Source organism: Varanus komodoensis, unplaced genomic scaffold (genome assembly GCF_004798865.1).
Source record: "Varanus komodoensis strain SLA01 unplaced genomic scaffold, ASM479886v1 scaffold34_1, whole genome shotgun sequence".
Lineage (NCBI taxonomy): Eukaryota > Metazoa > Chordata > Lepidosauria > Squamata > Varanidae > Varanus > Varanus komodoensis.
Window position 1 is genome coordinate 1,431,215 of NW_025335854.1, and position 19,939 is coordinate 1,451,153.

Below are 19,939 nucleotides of genomic sequence, written 5' to 3' on the forward strand. Positions count from 1 at the left end.
CACAGACTCTCAGCCAGACCTACCTCACAGGGTTGTTGTTGTGGGGATAAGATCGCTAGCAGGAGAGGAGAATGAGGTAAGCCACTTTGAGTTTGTTGGTGGGGAGGGGGGAAGTGGAATATGAACCTAATAAGACAGACAGACCAACCAATCAACTGACTTTAGAACTGTACCCAGCATTCTAAGTACGGTTATACCATAAATTTGTATAAAGGGAATATGATTTGCTACTAGCAATTTTTATTCCAGCTTCCTTCCTAATTATGCCCAACATGGAATTTGCTCGGGTCCAGCAACATATGGAGAGCCACATGTTCCACATCCCCATTATCAGTTTGCATCTCAAAACATGAAGGCAGAGTCACTCGTGGAAGTGAAGGCCACACTGCAGTTGAGATGGATGAAGAAAAGTACTTTGATACCCCTCCCCAGTTGTTCACCCAAGCCCCAGTGAGATGGCTTGGCATTTCTTTGGTTTGGGTGATACCAACTTTCAGTGGCTGCTAATGCCTAGAAAAATGGGTCAAGTGCCCAGCAGGTAGACTATGACATGGCTGCTAGAGTATACTTAGTGACCAGGGGATGGCTTCCATCCAAAGCAGGCCAGCTCCTCATTTCAGCTCTTGCCATTTCATGCCAGGGGCACAATTCACCCATCTTTTTCTTTTTTATTACAGCCTTTATTTATTTATTTATTTATTTATTTATTTATTTATTTATTTATTTATTTATTTATTTTTCGATTTATATCCTGCCTTTTTCCTACAAAGGGCTCAAGGCAGCTTACAACATTCCCCTGTGAGGTAGGTTGGGCTGAGAGTCTGTGACTGGCCCAAGGTCACCCAGTTGGCTCCATGGCCGGGCGGGGACTAGAACCTGGATCGTCTGAGTCCCAGTCCCATGCTCTTAACCACTGCACCCCACTGGCTCTCGTTAATGTGTCCCACCCTTTTTGTCTTGCAAGGAAGCCAAGCCAGCTCACATAGTCCTTCTCTTACAACAACCCTTTGAGATCGGTTAGGCTATGAGTCAGTGACCAGCCCAAAGTCACACAGTGAGCTTCATGGCTCAATGTGGACCAGAAACTGGATCTCCTGGGTCTCCATCCAACAGTCCCACCACTATATCACCCTGGCACTCATCCCATGCATTCTTTTTTTTCCACAGCTGAAATTTTATTCTGAAAAAGGTTACAGAAAGAAATGACCCCACGTAACAAAGGTGCAAGACCGTGAACTAAGTGGAGATGGAAACAGTCCATCTGTGGTTGTGATGCATCACTAAGTCATCTCCTACTTGGGGGAATCTCATGAGTGCAGGCCTTCCAAAAGGCCCTGTCCACAACAGCTCTGCTCAGCCCTTGTAAGTCCAAGGCTCTGGCTTCTTTGCGGAGCCGTCAATCTCATCTTTGGTCTTCTTCTGCCTTCCACTTTCCCCAGCACTGTCTTCACCAGGGAGCATTCCTAGCTCACAATGAGCCCAAAGTATGACAGCTTTAGTTCCGCCACGTTTGCTTCTAGGGAAAACTCTGAGAAGTCAAGGTGTGCAGAAACGTTGGCCAGGGGCATGTGGAAGAGGGACTCGCTCTCGTTAGGACTCTGCATGCGGGTGGGGGTGAACGTGGAGGGAATGCATGAACCTAGCCCACGTCCGACTGTAAAAAAGGGCATGTTGCATAACAAATATCATCCGAAATATTCAACTCCTTTCTCTAAAATAAAGTGGGCACTGCATTCTATTGATCTGTACTGAAAAGGTAATACTGTAATTGCTGCATGAGAAGAATCCCACACGTCCATTAGCTGCGAGCCTTCTATTTGTTACTAGAAAATTGCACTGACAAGCCTGATACAGCCCTCCCTTGACCCAAGTAATTAAGCATAAAGCCAGCCTCCACGCAAAACAGGAACTGCCAGCACTCCTCCAGCCCGTGAAAAATGCTTACTGCAAGACTTTCAGTCTCTCACTGAAAGCCCACCCACCACCACCACAGCCCACCCAGCCACACACACAAACGCTGATCCGGTTCACACTTTTTGAGCAGCGGTGCCGACTTCTCTGCAGGAGTTCGCAAGAGAATGAACGCCACACTCGTCCTAGGAAGCAAGACCTGCTGGCTGTAACATGCAGGCTGCGTAGGCCGGACCGCAGGTTTCCAGGCAACAAGAGGTTCCCTTTTTCCCATCCATTTAACTTTTGACACTGCTTCCCATGCCTTCTGCTTCTCCCTTCTCAACAGCACAGACAAGAGTGCTTCAGACGCTGTCCTGTACTTTGAAGGAAGTTACGGCAGAAAAAACATGCATTTCTGCTGAGTCTGGCGCTCCTCTACTCCATTACTGGTCACCAGAACCAGCAGCACGAGAGCTTCCAGGGTGGATGGACGTTGCCTGCACTGGATTGCCCAGTGGTGTTGCTGCACCTGCAGACTTGCAGGTGGACTTGAGGGGGCAGGACAGGGCTAAGTAAGGAGCATTTGCCAGCCTGCCTCTGTGGAAGGAGACCGTGGCACCAGGGTCACTGCCACCACTGCGGAGGAGTTCAGTGAAGGCAGATGTGTCATCCATCAGAGGTCACTCCCATATACCAAAACTGTGTAGGCATTCTGGATGCAGATGCTTGGGGTGATGCCAGATTTTTCAGCACTCTCCAGGTATCCCAGTCCGATTTTGAAATTATAGCATTGGGAAGCAACCATGTAATTCCAGCATAGGACTGCAGAAATCCATGGGGAGAGGAGAGGAGAGGAGAGGAGAGGAGAGGAGAGGAGAGGAGAGGAGAAGGCAGGGCAGGGCAGGGCAGGGCAGGGCAGCGAGAAGAGAAGAGAAGAGAAGAGAAGAGAAGAGAAGAGAAGAGAAGAGAAGAGGCTTAAAATGACCTTCTACAAGCTTGCTTTCAACTTTGGCTATCTGCCCCTCATCAGAGCAGGGAAGTCTAGTGTCAGCAAAATATTAAGAGATGCACTGCATGTTCTGAACAAACTCTGCCTGGCTGATGTCATAAAACGGAGGGAATTACAGGAGGTATTCCATGAACTAGGGTTCCCTTGGGCAGTGGGGGCTGAGGATTTCTTACACACGCACATTTTAGCTCCTCCAGGGCAGGGTTTGGGGCTCCATAACCATAAATGTTTTTACAGCATGCAGAGGTAGGAGCACAGAAGGGCCAGTGGGATGCACATGGCCAGCAGATTATGTGTTGCTCTCTCCTATATGCTTTAATTAGTACAATTAATCCAGGTCTCAGAGACCTGACCAACTTTGGAATTGGAAAATACAGAGAGGGCTACTGTTGCCTGATCATGGCAGTGACAGTTTTTCTAACTTGGCAACAGAAAAGGAGGGCAAAGCATCTATGCTTCAGATTGGTTGCCAGTGAACATTCTGAACTGGGAAAACATCCATGTTTGTGGAGCTCTCAGCCCTTGTCCAGTATGCAGGAGGAAAAGAAAGAGCAGGAGGGGGGCAGGACAGTGAATCAGCATGAGTGCAATAGTTGCTAGGTAACTCTACCTTTCCCCCAGGATGGAAACAGTGAGGCATTTTACAATGTTTTGCCTCTGTTTCCAGTGTTACTTCTCTCTCTGTGTGCGTGTGTTTCCCCGTCATTTGTTGATCGTTATGATTTACTGTGTCCAGAAGGAGAAAGGTTGATTGTTTAACAATATGTTATTAACTGATGGGTGACAGGGCTTAAACCCACTCATTCACCCTGACAGAAGCTTGTGTGTGTGAAATTGCTCTTATTTTTGCAGATGTGCCCAGGTGACAGAGGCGGAGAGCCTGAACTATGCAACAATTTGAATTCCAGCTTCTGGATATGATGACTTGCAAATAGTTTCCTTCAAATGCTCTCTCAACACAAGTCATTCATTGGTAATCTTTAAAAGACTCTCTTGGCAGCTGAAAAAGTGGTTTGCTGATTTAACATTGTAGGAAGAGTGTAGCGTACCATTATTCTGAACTTAGCACCCAACAGCTGGGCACTGATATCTACGACTTCCAATAGTTCAAGAATTGCAAAACAGTTTGATTCCCTCCTTAAAAACAAAAAGGAGAGGCTATTCTCAAAGGAGGTGAACAGATGGGTTACTCCGAAAATCTGCTCATCCTCTTGGACGGGGGGAAAGGAATAAATGATTTTGCTTTAATCCCTAGGGTTTATGCAAGACATAATCCCCCTCTGGAGATGCTAGAACACAGCTGCTTAGCCCTTTCTATAGTACCGGATTGTTCTATTGGATGAATGTCATAATATACCAGTGCTGATCATCTGCCAGTATAATCAAGACCACTAATGGAACAAATTTCCACTCCTCCCTGCAGCCTCATGCACCCCAGAACTGTTCCAGAATTGTCGGGGGACACCCCAGAACTGATTTGGGATATAAGTAAGGAAAGATAAGGAAGCTCATTGCACCAGTGGAAGCCAAATGGCATAACCTTTGCTCTGATGGCTGTTTTGCAGTGGTCATCATGACACATGACACTCCACCACCTCCACATGGTGGAGAAAATCTTTGACTTTGCCTTATACAAAGCCAAGCTGTTGAGGTTCTTCTCAGGACCTCTGGCAAAAGCTCTGCTCACCACGAAGGCTGTCTCCTTGAAGAGGCCTCCATTGCTGATGGACTTTCCTCCTCAAGGAGGTTCCCTTGTCCTTTTTCACAAGATGACGATGCTCTTAGAAGCTACGGGATAGCTCAGCCTCTGCTTCAGAGGTGGAGCTCCTTGCCTCTCGCATGCACGGACTTGTGGACATCTTTCCCAAGAACTCGGCCATGTCCTGTCCTCTGGCACAGCTCTTCTGTGTTCTTCTTAATCTCCTGGAGTTCTAGGTACATGTCTGAGGAGGATTCCTCCAACAGGAGCATGACAATGGAAAAGAGAATGAAACACCCATGCTGAGCAGTGAGGTGGAAGAGAACATGAACGGAGGTTTTGTTTCCGGCTCCCCTTGTAATGTACAAAAGATTTACTACAAGTAACTATGGAATAGTCCCCTAGACCAAAATATGATTTCAATTAGGTTGCCCTTGAGTAAAGAGTTTGTGGATTATGGGTTTAATATACCTCCCCATCTAGGAGAAAAAAAGCGGGGGAATTATGCTCCCAACAGAAGTAAGATTATTATCACCAGATGCACAACTATCATTTGCATTAATTGGCTCAATAGAAGAATTAACAGAAACACCAAACTTAGCAGAAGGCAATGACTAGAAAGAGACTGATATTCCAAATAACACAGCAATATCAATTAAGCACTTTATGACTTCCACTATTGCACAAGGAAGGCAATTACAAGAAACGCTCTCCAAGAAATGCAGCATTAATCTACCTTTCCCTTGAAAGCACAATTCTGTGGGACAAATCTTGCATTTAAAATTAGTTACCAAAAATAATTCAGCTGACTGGGATTGGTGGGGAGAGAAAGCCAGAATGAAACAAATCTTTCAAGGAGTTTTTCTTTTTAATCTTAGAATTGGAGGACTTTGCTAAATGGCGATTACCAGGACACATTCAGTTAATAAATGTGATTGCTGATTCCTGGCCAAAATCAGTCTGCCCATAACTAGAATTATACCATTAAACAGAACAAGTCTGGGAACAGGCCTAAATATTCAGTGATGTGTAAGTTGAGAACTTGTGAAGGGAACTAACAAAGCTAACAAAGAGGTTTGATAATTAGAAAGAGCGAAAACCATCTCCACAAGTAACTTCTAAGTATTGTGATTATATGGTTGTTGCCTGTGGATATCCAGTCACCCATGTTCATCTCTTTTCACAAGTTTTGCATAGTCCACCCATATGAAACCACCTTGTACTTTCTTAGATTATGGATGCCATGAAGAATGCCAAGTTGCCCATGCAGCAAAAGGACACTGGACAAAGAGGGGTTTCTCCCACCTGATACTGAGAGTTTATTTGCTGAGGATTCCTCCCCTCCCACTACTAGGCAAAATGACCCAACTTGACTTCTACTGGCTTGTTTGTTTTCTGTATAACCAAGCACATTATCTACATTTACTTCCAGCTTTGTAAATATAAATATTTTCTGGCTAATTTCTACTTTTTTCTCTCTCCAACCGAGGAATATAGACAGCTTTGACTATTATCACCTGGATTACGCATTGCGAAAAAATGGAGGCTCCTCCATTGCCTGCAACTTTCTTGTTTCAGTGGTCCTAGAGGCACTGAAACCATCACAAAGGCAGGGTTCAGACAGGAAGGGCATTTGCTCCCTTCCTTCCTTCTTTTTTTTTTTTTTGGTGCCAGGCGAAGACCTTTCTTTAAAAAAAATATACTAATTGCCATAAGATCTTTTCTTTTTTGTTTTGTTTTGTTTTTTTGCTGTGTTTTATCGTTGTTTTTAATGTGTCATTGGTTTTTATCATGTTCTTATTGTGTTTTTATCTTGTGGTTGTGAGGTGCTGTGGCACCATTGGGTGGCATACAGATGTTTTAAGCAAATAAATGTGTGCCCCAGGGGCATACTTGGGAAAAAACGGTGTGCATTTTCTCCGAGTGCCTCAGTTCTTCTTCTGTGAAATGGGTATTTTGTTGTGTTTTGTAAGGGCAAAGACACGATTTGGTATTTGGGACTCACCCCACCTTCATGTTGTTTCCTGGCTAAGTGACTTGGCTCTGAGCGTCCATTTGTCAAACAAGAGGAGAACATTCCGGTTACTCTGGTTTGGGGTTCAGTTCCCACCTCTGCCTTGAACTTTGGTACTGACTTTTATTTACCTTGTCATCAAATGCCAATGTACTGTATATAACCCTGGTAATTCCTGTAAAATTCCTTGAAGCGGGCTCAGTCCACCAAAGCTTGGGCCAGAGAGCACTTGTTAGCCTTTAAGGTTAGCCTCCTCTGGAGAGTAAAGCATTCTAGTCTTTAGGATGCAATCCTAGGCAAGTCTAGACAGAAGAAAATCCAAGTGCTTCCAACATTTGCCCAGCCAACCATGCTGGCTAGGGGATGCTGGGTGTTGTAGGGCTTTGGGTCTGCCTGGACGTGTATGGGGCCATTGCTTGAATTGTGTTAGTTGGCCTTGTTTTATAGCTTGTCCAGCAACACAATATCCATTAGTGGGGTGATTGGAGAGCCAACTAAAGCAAAGCATCATGGGCTGAATGCATTGTGCCTCCGAGTCTGTCTGATGAACATGGCTGTAAACATCTTTATTTGGCAATGGAGCACTTGGACAATGGACGCATTCTTTGTTGTTCCTGGAGATGCTTTCTAAACTATCTGATCTTCTTTTTCAGAGACCAGAGAGAGGCTCTCTACCTGCCTTGCCTTTCATTCCATCTCAGCCAACTGCTGAAAGTGAAGAGGTTCTTTGTAAACATGACAGTCTATTCATGGGACATCTGTGGGAAATTACAGTCAAAGCAGCTTAGATACATGGGGCAGATTTGTATTTCAGGCCAGAGTTCCAGTAAGTCAAGTTAATCATCCACTTGAAAAGCCACTTATTGCTTTACAATAACAGAAGTGAAAGGGAAGGGGGAACAACTGTTCTCTATAAAATCCCATGTGACAGGTCTAAACTCGTCCAATGTATTTCATTGTGTCTTGCAGAACTGGTGACATCTGCCCAGACTTTGCTAAGGTAAGGCTTCTGGCAGTGCCAGTAAACTGGACTCTCCCTCTTGAGGCTTCTGTCTGGTATATTCTTTCCTAAGGTGCATGTTGAAACTTGTTTTAAACAAAGTTCCCCCTTTATTGTTTCACTTATGGAATTGCATTTATTTATTTACACTATTTATACCTTCACCTGTTAGTTGCAGGGATTAATGAGAGAGGTAAGAGAGAACAGCTTTACAAACGCATTAAAACTTTGCCACCACACAAAGCCAAGCATAACTGGGGTGTACAAGAGTAAGGCTCACCTTTTGCTTGAGGCCCACAAAACTAGTGTCGTTTGCTATACGTAAATCTTGGATACCTCATAAACTTTATCACCATCCACTACCTCAGGATGTAAGTTGCAATATAATGGGTGACACTCCCACAAGAACAAAGAATGGATCTGGAGTGCAAAGATCTGTGTTCGATTCTCGGGGAAGTTATGAAACGTTTTGAACTTCCCTTGCATTGCTGGGATTTTGAATGGATAATGTGGGATACTGAGAATAGGGAGGAAGCAATGAGATTGTTAAGTGTTGAAAAAACAGACATCAGTTTCCATTAGCCCCAGCCAGCATGGTCAATGGTCAGGGATGAAGGGATTTGTTGTTAGTCACAAAGTCATGCCTGACTCATCACAACCCCATGGACAACATTTCTCCAGGCTCTCCTGTCCTCCACCATCCCTTGAAGTCCATCCAAGCTCACACCCACTGCCCCAGTGACTCTAGCCTCCTCATCCTCTGCCGTTCCTTTCTCCTTTTGCCATCAATCATTCCCAGAATCAGGGTCTTCTCCAGTGAGTTGTTCTTTCTCATTAGGTGCCAAAGTATTTGAGATATTATATTGTTTCGAGACCAGATACTGAAAGTATTTGATCGTCAGTATCTGGCCTTCTAAAGAGCAGTCTGGGTTGATTTCCTTTAAGATTGACTGGTTTGGTATCTTTGCAGTCCAAGGGACTCTCAGGAGTCTCCTCCGGCATGATGGGATTTGTAGGCCAACAATGGCTGGGTTCAGAGAACACAACCCACATTTCCACAGCTCATGGTTCCATGATAATCCCAGCTTGACCCAAAACCAACTCTTGGAGTAATAAGCTATTGTGTGTGTGTGTTTATTTGATTTATATGCCACCCCACTAGGCATAGGTTCTCTGAATGGCTTACAACATAAGGGTTAGGGTTGTCTGTACCAGGTCAACATCTGGAGGCCACAATCTCACCCACCAGGCATGGGTTGATGGCATTAGCCCCTTATATTGAGAAAGCTGCTCATCTCATCCTATGGCAAAGCTCCATTGTACCAGAGAGACTCCAGACACCCTAGAACAGGGGTCGCAAACTCAACTTACCTGGGGGCCGCTGGAAGTAGAGTCTGGGTGAGGCTGGGCCACATCAAGCGGTGGTGGTGGGCTGCTCATCCCGCGTCTCTCCCGGAGGCCGGCCCGGGCGCCGCCGACACTTTGAAGGCCGTAGGGCCCCTCTCCCATGCCCCGTCCGTCCCGGCAATTGGCCCGCAGGCCGCGAGTTTGAGACCTCTGCCCTAGAACCAAGTCACAATTGAATACATGTAGCCATTAGTAATACAACCCCAGAATCTCATCTTGCCTTCAGTTGTGATATTATATGGCTGGGCACAGGCCACATACATTCAGAGCCTTGAGAACCAGGTCATGCCAATCAGGTGGCATGTTCAAATGAGGCTTGCTGGATTACTGCAGAGACTGGCACATGAACAGCCTGCAACCTAACCAGGGAACACTTCACTCTGCTAACTTTCTTTGGGTACCTTGCTGTGTCCTTGTGGTAGCGTGCAAGTTGAAATGGATTATGCTTAGCAACTGAGCTTATGGCAATGTGATCACAAGAGTCTGCATACTCATTGAACCCATGCTGCTAATATTTTGGTTAATAATTGGGTTGTTTATAAACAAACATTTATAAATAAATGTTGTACCCACAGTTAGCTATCTAAAAAGTATCTGAGTTCTTCTCTGTCAGTGTTCTCGTTCATACAGCTAAATTCTGTGCTTAGGAAGAAGTCACATCTGCTGATGAAAAGATCGTCACCTCTGTTTCTAATGTTGCTGTAGGTGCAATAGCTCATGTTGGCAAAATGCCACCACCCATGCCAAAGGAGGGATGGGTTGGAGGAATCCATGGGGACATCCTTGCACTTGCAGAAGTACAAGGAACTGTATGTGGGGAGGGAATCCTAAGGGAGAAAATTGCTCCAAATCGTCCACCGAAGACTGGACGTGCTGTGTGGCCATAGAATGCTGGAAACTGGGCAAGTGTCGTTGGAATGAGTGGCTGGGATTCCAAACAGCTTTGCTGTTGGGTCTTTTGATGAATATGCTACAGATAACATCTTGCAGGTGGATGTCCAGTAGTGCAACAGGACTTTCTCCCTCTCTTGACCTTCCTGCAGTCCTATGTACTGCCCGAAAATCTACCCTGGACAGTTTCCTAGTCGTCCGCAAAAGTTTTTAAGGGTGTGAAGGGTGAGGGTGGGAAATGCCTCCCTCCCAATTCTGCTGATGGAATTTGTGGAATGACCACACTGGATACAACCCATTAGCTGTGACAGATTTAGCGATTCTAGATCGTAAAGGGTTGGGTTTGATTGTTCGCTTTGAATTATGTGTGTACAAGCTCTAGTAAAACAGCACAAGAGGAAGTAATGTTAACAGGGAACTCTGAGGCTGAAAGAAGTCTCTCTAGGCATTTCAGATAATGGGAAATACACATTCCATAACTTTCAAACTCCAAGCCTTGTAAAGGGATGACAGTATAAGCTAAAATAAAGCACAGTTGCCTCCAGTACTGGGAATATACATTGCTTTCTTGATGTTCCCAACATCCTCTTATTTCATTTTTCTTGTTATAGTTTAGTGGAAACTTCATCTCAGGTTCCTGCTCCTTTGAGGTGCTTCAGATTTTAAGGTAGTTTAGGGTTTCAAAATAAGATAATCTCAGGGTTATTAATTTCAGAACATACAAGCTATAGCTAAAGAAAGTTGGTCATTGAGTGATCAGGCACTGTATCGGGTACAGAACCGTCCAAATTAAACACAGGTAAACTCCATTTATTTCAGTGGCAGATATGAAAACAAGTGCAATGTTTTCCTAATGAAATCAGCAGCATGTCAAAAGTGCTCCACTTTGCCTGGATTGCACATCCCAATTCATTGGCCTTTTCTTTATAAATGGCAATTAAACCCAGAGTGGCAACCTTCTGTCAGTAGAATTGTTTTCTACGCACGTATGCATGCACACACACATGCATGTGCGCATGGACACACACACACACCCTTCCAGTTATTTCAGCCAGTTCCTGTGGAAACTAAATGAGAAACAACTATCATGATTGCTATCAAACTTTGCCATGAGTACCTTTAGTTGAAATGAGGCCTTTGACATATTGTCTCTTTTTCCAAAAATGCCTGCATAAACACTATAAAGGCCAAGTGTCATCGTCAGCTCTTCTAGGCTCTGCCCTTTTGATTTGATCTTATTTGATTCTATTTGCACATACTATTTTAACTATATTGCTTGGCAGCCTTGAGTGCAGGACCAGAGAGCTAATATACACACTGAAATAAAGAAAATCTATGTTGGTCACCATGCTAGCATGGCATCTGACCATGATGTCAAAAATCAGACCAGTATTTATTTCTCCTTCTTTATACATGTTTTCAATACACAAACACAAAAAGCAATAGAATCCATCAGTCTTCTTGGGGCAGACCTACTCTTACAAGATCCCATAATTCCACCTTAGAAGCATCTTTGTGCTTATTCAGCCTTGCAGTTTCCACCCTGCTAGTTCCCACGATATCCATTTCTTCTACTACTTCTTCCATTTTATGTTCTGTGAATTTGTCCAAAACTATGTGCAGTTCTGGACAAGTAGTCAGTGCAGTTCTATGGCACCTTCTGTTTAAAGAAGCCAAATTGAGGCTATCTAAAAGCCGATAGCTCTGAACCCATGTGAAAATGTGAACCAATCAGCATGGACATTTTTATGAACTGAAATTTTGGGACTCTATTGCTTGCTTTGGTAGTAATAAAAGTAGTAAAGGTAAAAGTTTCCCCTTGACATTAAGTCCAGTCATGCCTGACTCTAGGGGGCGGTGCTCATCTCCGTTTCCTAGCTGAGGGAGCCAGCGTTTGTCCTCTGACAGTCTCCGTGGTCATGTGGCCAGCATGACTAAACACCGAGGTGCACGGAACGCTGTTACCTTCCCACCGAAGTGGTACCTTTTCATCTACTTGCATTTGCATGCTTTCAAACTGCAAGGTTGGCAGAAGCTGGGACGGAGCAATGGGAACTCACCCCGTTGTGCAGATTCGAACTGGCGACCTTTCGATCAACCAGCCCAGCAGCACAGCAGTTTAAACCACTGTGCCACCTGCAGTCCCAATAAAAGTAGTAGCTTTCAGCAAATAAACACATACAGGCTTTATCTAGAAGGTAGATTTTTAGATTTTTAGATCATTGGTTGTCCAAACAGCCTCCTTGTTCTCTCTTTGGGCAACCAGCTGCTTATTAAATTCAGTTACACTCATGGAGGCATATTAGTGGTCACAAAATTTATCCTAAATCAATTAAAACCTTAATTATTATACACCATGGCAACGTGAGGGATACCAAACCACTGCAATTGTAATATGAGTTCCATGATAGAAGACAGACAAATTGTAAATTATTCAAATAAGTACTTCAATCAATGCTTTATCTACAGGAGAGGATGGTAATTTGAAGACTTCCAGATGTTTTAGTGTACAACTCCCATTCCCTCTCACTACTGATTTTATTGGCCAGGTCTGATAGGAATTGGAGATCAAAATATCTGGAGGACCGCAAGTCACCCACCCCGGTCTAAAGGATTTACTTTATGTTGGTTGACTGGCTCAAGGTGGGTTAACTCTGTGTGGGAAAGGGCAACTTTTCAGTGCCATAACATATTCTTTGGTTAGAGGAAGAATTTGTATTTAAAAGGAAGTTCCTCTGACACTATGGAGAGCTGCTACCAAAGGAACCTGTCCTTGGTAAGAGGAATCCATGTCTGCCTCTGAATAAGGCAGCTTCACATTTTCACCCAGTTCTCGAGCATTGACAGAAGCAAACTGGGGAAAAACAAAGAGAAGCAAGTTAAATCTGGAAATAGGAACATCAATTATATACTATTTTATCATTCTTTCATGGATTAAAAGACCATCCAGTAATTAAGATTATTTGGCATTCTGCTCATTTGTAAGCATTATTATAATGGCTTGCACTTCATGAAGGATCAATCCAAGTGAAGTTGGAAATACAGCTTGCCAACAGCTGCTTCTTTCCAGCGTGGGTTCTGCTCTACTAAGCGCATCCCATTTCCTCAGAGTTTATATTGCTCATCACAGAGAGAGCAAGCGACATGGGAGGCCTACATTACTCAGATGACAGATGCCATGTGAAATTATCAGGATCATAGTGGTGAAATGTTAAGGCAGGTTCAGTCCTGTGTTTCCCATCTCTCCTCAATACTCTGCAAAACATAAAACATTGACAAGGTCTTTGCGAAAGAGGAAGACTGTTGCACGGCTCAACAGCCAAGGCAAAATTCTTCAGATCGAGTGTGCACGCTTTCTTTAATGAAACACAGTGTTCATTATAGGACTATTTGGACAGCCAGAATGTGACGTTCCACAGAATCTGATTTACATGGTATATTGTACCATTGACAATTGCTGCCAGCGGGTTGGGTGAACTTTAACCCGCTAGGCCAACAATTCCTCCAGGTGGGGTGTTAAATTTTTCATGAACACATTACTTTAATAAAGTGCTTGGCATTAGTTATAGCTCCTGAATTGAAACAAGCATGGCCCCGCAACATTAAATTTTAAAATTGCCATCTAAGCCATTAATTTTGCCCGGCTTGTTTTGTGTGGAGAGAGTATTAGCAAGCACCACCAAGTGAAAGCATATTTCACTGGGCGAGAGACTGAGAAGCTGCACCAATACAATGGTTTTGTGGCATCCACAGAGGGGAAGTGGTGTGTTTTATGCTTCGACTGAACTGAAAACAGAAGTCACAAACAAAGCTGGCATTTGCATAAACCATCTATTTAGTGTCAGAGGCATCATTGTGAATCACACATTAAGGCAGGGGTCTCAAACTCAACTTACCTGGGGGCCGCTGGAAGTAGAGTCTGGGTGAGGCTGGGTCGCATCAAGCATTCCACCCCCACGGTGGTGGTGGGCCGCTCATCCCACGGCTGGCTCAGGCGCCGCTGGCGCTTTGAAGGCTGCAGGGCCCTTGCCCCGTGCCCCGCCCGTCCCAGCAATTGCCCCGCGGGCCGCGCGTTTGAGACCCCTGCATTAAGGGCTCCTTATGGTACTTACAACACACTCTTCACAAATGGCCTTAAATTAAGAAAGTATACTATCAAAACTACCGACTGCTCTTTAGAAGGCCGAATACTGAAGATGAAACTCAAATAGTTTGGCCACCTAATGAGAAGGAAGGACTCCCTGGAGAAGAGCCTAATGCTGGGAACAATAGATGGCAAAAGAAGAAGGGGACAACAGAGAATGAGGTGGCTGGATGGAGTCACTGAAGCAGTCAGTGTGAGCTTAAGTGGACTCTGAGGGATGGTGGAGGACAGGAAGGCCTGGAGGAGTGTTGTCCATAAGGTCACGAAGAGTCGGACACGACTTTGCAACTAGCAACAACTATCAAAAATGAGCAGTTTTGAGATTTGTAATGCTGACTTCATTTTGCAAAACGTTTGAAGAGATCAAAAAAGTATTTAAGATTTAGGAATCCAGATCCAAGTGGGATCATGTGTACTGAAACATTTCTAGAAGATTTGGAATCTTGGTTAATGAAAGTAAACTTCTCCAAAGTGGTGTAAGAACATGACTCTCACACATCCCTACTGGATGGAGCCTGAGAGATGTTCCAGTGCAGCCTTCCAAAACAGTAACATGGAAACACCCACTTGTGTCCTTATCCGTAACAAGTTATCTGGCTTTGTAACTTTGGCGGATCCTTTGAAATGTGCAGTGTGGACCTAATTTTATACCCTGCAGCCAAGAATATGATAAGTTACCTGTAAATCCAAATTAGTTTGTTTTAAAACACCATTCAATGAGACATATGATGGGCATGCTATTGTTTTAAATTGGTCTTTTACTTGGTAGAAATGGTTTTGAGTATTTTTAAGATACTAATCATTGATAAGTATATTGTTGTATCAAATTCTGCTGTTTATGGCAGTGGTGGAAACCTGTGTCTTTCCAGATTTTGTTGGGATTCCAACTCCTAGCAGTCTAAGCCAACATGGCCATTTGTGAAGATGGGAGTTGTAATCCAGCAACATTTGGAGTGCTACAGGATTCCCCATCTCTGGTTTATGGTGTTCTGCTAAGTGTTACATGGATGATGCATCAGTTTTTACCCACTGGAAATAAAATGCATCAGAAGGAGAGGGGAAGAGCCAGGCTGTGTCTATTTTGCGTTCCTGAAAAAACTGAACTATGTGACCTGTATTTTACAACTGAAGAAATCGGTATAATTTTACATTAGCTTGCATAATTTATCCCAAATTTTCATAATTTTGTATTTCTTTTCACATCATGTTTTTTCTCAAGACTCACAGGATAAGAAAATTATGCTAAGGGAAGTCTAAGGCAGAAAAAGAAAAGGAAGACCATACAAGACCTGGATTAACTCCATACAGAAAGGCAAATTTCCTTTCCCTTGATGTCCTCACGGAGTCCTTAGGGTTGGTGATGTGAAAACAAGCATTGGTGGTGGCAGGGGAAATAAATTTGGGGTTTCGGGGGAGGAGGCGAGTGCAGCAGCTGTGGGGAGGCAACGAGGGCAGCAGCAGCCAGCAACTGTGAATACTTTTTCAGCTGGTGCTATTGGAAGCTGCCTGCCCTTGGTGCAGTAGCCGGACTGGAAGACTAGAACTGGAAAGAACAAGGTTCAAAACCCTGTTTAGCTTTGAAGTTCACTGAGCAACCTAACCTGAGCAAAGCTGTACTCAGTGTAAATGAACTCACAGTGTTCTTGTCAAATTAGGAGTAGGGAGAACCACATATACTATCCTGTGGAGGACAGGCAGGATTAAAAGCAATAATGGGATAAATAATTCAAACCCTCATTAGGTTAAGTGCTTTTGGAGGACCACAACATTTCAAGTAAGTTGCTACCTTCCTTTAGATATATCACATGGTTGGATAATTTTCATCTAGCGAATACAAATTCTGGCAAATGGGAGGTTGCACTAGCATGGTTAAGATCTGCTCAGATCTGGGGGTTGCTTAAAATGGGCTATGATGGCTGTGACCGCACAGTTATATTGCTAATGATCATGTATATGGGTAACTGCTTATACATACACTAGGCTCAAGATTTGTTTCAGGAGGTCGTGAAAGACCTTAGCTGATTTTAGAAAAGCACGAAACAGCAGTTAAAGTAATGGAGACCAGTTATGAACATCACTTATACTTTCCAAGGCATGTTTATCAATTCTACAGCACTCTGATTTGAATAAGCTCAAAGAAATTGGGCTAATAAGATGTAGCACATGCTACAAGGGAAACCATGATCCTTCTGGCACTCAGTGAAATGACATTATAAAAACATCTTTGTGATTCCTAATTGAAGGCTGGTTAACAAACCACATTGGAAGCAGACTCTTTCAGCGGTGGGCTATGACAGGAAAAAATGTTTCGTGCTGCACCTTTCCATAGCTCCATCTCCCAAAGGAACCGAAGAGCCTGCTCATGTGTCTCAGCATTCAGTTTCCAGGTGTGGTCAGCCAGATGTCTCTTGGACCTTCATAGAAGGCATCCGTATCTGCTATCTGGAGGCATCCCACATCTGAAGGATGGAGGCCACGTTCATCTGTAACAGCCTTTGACAAATTTCTCTTGCATGAATGTATGCAACCCTTTCAAGAAGCCATCTCAGTTCACACACTTCAATGCACCTTGCAGCAATGTTATGTTTATTATGCACTGTGTGAAATAGCCTCTTGCCCGTGCCAGGTTTGCCCCATGAGTCTAATCGGTGGTCTTTTTGTCAAAGGCTGCCACTGTACAGGAGTCCTCTACTGAGAAGACCTTCCTCATTCATTTTGACCACAAGATACAGAAGTGTAAAGTGATTCTTATATGGCACTGAAGTAAACTTGGAAACCCATTTGTGCACAGTTTGTTCATGTGAGGGCCTTCTCAGAGAGCACTGATAAAGAGCTATAATCCTCAAGATTTGGCAATTCCAGTCAAAGCAATCTGTTTTGCAGAAATGAAACAGTGTTATTATTTGCAGTATTAGAGGAGTTAATTGGTAGGGTTTCTTCTCTGTAGCTATAACATTAAGTGTGTACATTAAGAATATGTTTTAGCTGTATTTCACCATACAAGAATAAGAGCAACTCTGATTCTTCATAGCCCTAAAAAAAGTGCGGGAGGAGTCAGTGTTAAGAGAGATTTCTGAAATCCCTTTTATTTTAAAAACCGCATTCCATTTCTGATTTAGTTCATCTAACTATTTCTATTGTGATATTCTTTCAAAAATACTACCATTGTGAATCCTTAACATCACTAAAAAAGCACAGAAAGTCTGAAAAATTGATTCTTGCTATAACTACAACAAAGTAGAAATCACAGTGTCTGTATATCAGAAATAAATATGAAAAGTATTTGGAGTATCCTGCAAGTCATTTAGATTTCAATTGCATCTTAAATGGGTGATAATAAGAAAAGCCTTCAAATTTCAATAGGAACTTTTACACAATAAATCAGTTAGAAAATGAATGAAAGCAAAACTAAGAAAGAATATGCAGAATGTTTTACTTCTGTAAGTAAGACCTCAGATGCGCAGCATAAAAACATGGTTCTGGATTTGAAAACAGAAATATTAGTTTTGTCATCTCAAAAAAAATCCATATGAACGTGACGTGTAAGATCATTTTGTTTACCCACTGGTATTCAGCATTCAGCAATTATATTATAAAATACAAATTCACAGAAATACTAGCATTTTCCCACCTCTCTTTAGCTCATTCCCAATTAAGCGCACATGTTCTTTGGTTACTGAAAAGTTTATAACTTGTGGGAATGCTGAAAAATGGACCTAACAAGTCATGACTGGAACTGGAGTGAGTTTGGGTTTCTGATGCCACTGAGACTGGCTTCTGACGTTCCCTTGGCAGTGTGGGACGCTACTCCTTCACACAGGATAACAAGAAGCTCCATGCCAGTGTTAATGTTGGGGGGTGAAGAAGAGACAGCAGAAAAAACCTCCCATAGGGTTGGCTCCAGTTCCCATATTGCCAAAGTAATGTGAGAATGCAGTCAGGAAAAATGATGTATATTTATTGGAATTAGAACTGATTCTATGATTCTGTTCTGCCAATTCTGACTTCTATAAATCTCAGATGCCCCCAAACTCTATAGATGTTCTTGTGTATATAGAGCTTCACATATGCTTCAGTGTGGGGTCCAATGCACACACCATTTTAAATTAAAGAATTTGCATGGATAATGTTATAATTCAAATGTATTCATAATGATTCTTTTTACAGTTTTGGTAAACTATTATCATAACAAAAGAAGCAATTCTGGATTTTTTCATCCCTTTTCCAAAGACTGAAAGAATATACAGTACATATACAAGGTTGACAATTTGATTAATCTAAAGCAGTCTTGACTTTGCTCAGTTCCTAAAATTCTTCAGGCTAGAAGATAATACCAATCAAAACAAAATGTTTTCCACAAGTGAAACATTAAAGCAAAGAACCAAGAACTATACTCAGAAGCAAAGTGGGTTAGAACAACTATATCTATACCTATATATACATACACACACACGTTCGTAACCTTCTGTGAAAATCAACCTATAGTCTATTGAAGAACAAAAAAGATGTTGTAAAAATGTTGCTAATTTAACAAAATGGGGGAAATGGCTGCTATCAAAATATACAATTTGAATTGCAGGCTAGAAGGCTTATGTTATTAAAAATAGTTTTGAGCAAAATCTTTTGCTTGCAATGATGACTGGTTGTTGGGACTGTCATTCCAACATGGTGATCCAACGCGGTCTTATAAAGTACTGAACCACGACTCCCCTTCTATCTGCAGAATGTTCTTGATCAGAATGGAGAGGGAGGATTCTCTCTAGGCTAGAGTTGATTCCAGAGTCCTTAATCAAAGATTTGAGAAGACAAAATGGCAGCGAACAATTCAGAATCTCAAGTGGGATTTGTGCTTCACCATGTACCTGCAATGTAAAGCAGAAAACCAAACTGCAACAGCTGCATAATTCTGAGAGTTCAGGCATGCATCCTCATAGGTAAAAAGCGACATTAGCAAACCAAGATACAAGAACTCAGCTAGATAAGGTGGTAAAATCAAGAAACTGGTTTTTGCACTTGCAGCTAGATACTGTTCATTCCAGCTCTCCTTATCACATTGATTGTGACAATTAAATCTTTCCACAATAGACTTGCCAATGAACTCTCCATCAAGAGTTCATAACTGTACGACTTTTGTTACCCTGAGTCTCAGCCTGAAAATGGAGATCGAGTTTATCTCAGAAGGGGGCAGATCTGAAACAGTACTTGCAGATGGGTGTTCGAAAATTATTAGTAGCTCTTTGACAAGTGGCTTACAAATTAGACAAAATGCAAAGATATCAAACAAGGACATTTAGAAGGCAGTTTAAAAGGCAGAATAAAATGAACACAACATTAAAAATGCTGGGCAAATCAGAAAGGGCTTCATTTTGTACTGAAAAGATGCCATAATGGGAACGGCAGTCTCCAGTCACTCCAGATGTTGGGGGACCCCAATATGCCTGGTGGATGTTCTCTCCCAGACCCACCCCCCCCACCCACATGGGAGGAATCCCCAGTGTTGTGCCAGGACACTGGCTGTGTACCAGCTCTGTAGGGACAGTATGCAAAGAAGATGCTGGACTCAGCTACTACACAGGGAAGCCTGCCCTGTACCCTCCCCAAGAAGTGCTTTCACTGGGAAAGCTTCAGCGTGCAGATGCTCAGAGAAGCTGGCGCAAAGGTGACTACTTAGTTCCACCTGGGCTATCCTGCAGGTGGGTCAGAGTGAAGGTGAGCTACCTCAGTTCAACTTACTCTTCTGGATTTGCCTGGCTTCTACTGTGCCACAGCCTTCCTAATGGGGAAAGGACAGAATAGGCAAAGCTGCACTGTTGTCTTGATTGGTTTCACTACTGTGGTTCTTCTCTAGTTAGGGAAAACCTGCATGCATGGAAGCTGGATCC

At 43.1% G+C, this 19,939-nt stretch overlaps 1 protein-coding gene across 1 annotated transcript in view; it reads right to left on the reverse strand.

The window, feature by feature from the left end:
• Positions 1-17,473: 17,473 nt before the first annotated feature.
• Positions 17,474-19,939, reverse strand: part of CDC73 (cell division cycle 73) — a 127,996-nt gene continuing 125,530 nt past the window's right edge. Inside the window, exon 17 of the mRNA XM_044439335.1 lies at positions 17,474-18,919. Coding sequence (XP_044295270.1) covers positions 18,883-18,919 — 37 coding nt within the window. The 3' untranslated portion in view covers positions 17,474-18,882. The remainder of the gene's footprint in view (positions 18,920-19,939) is intronic.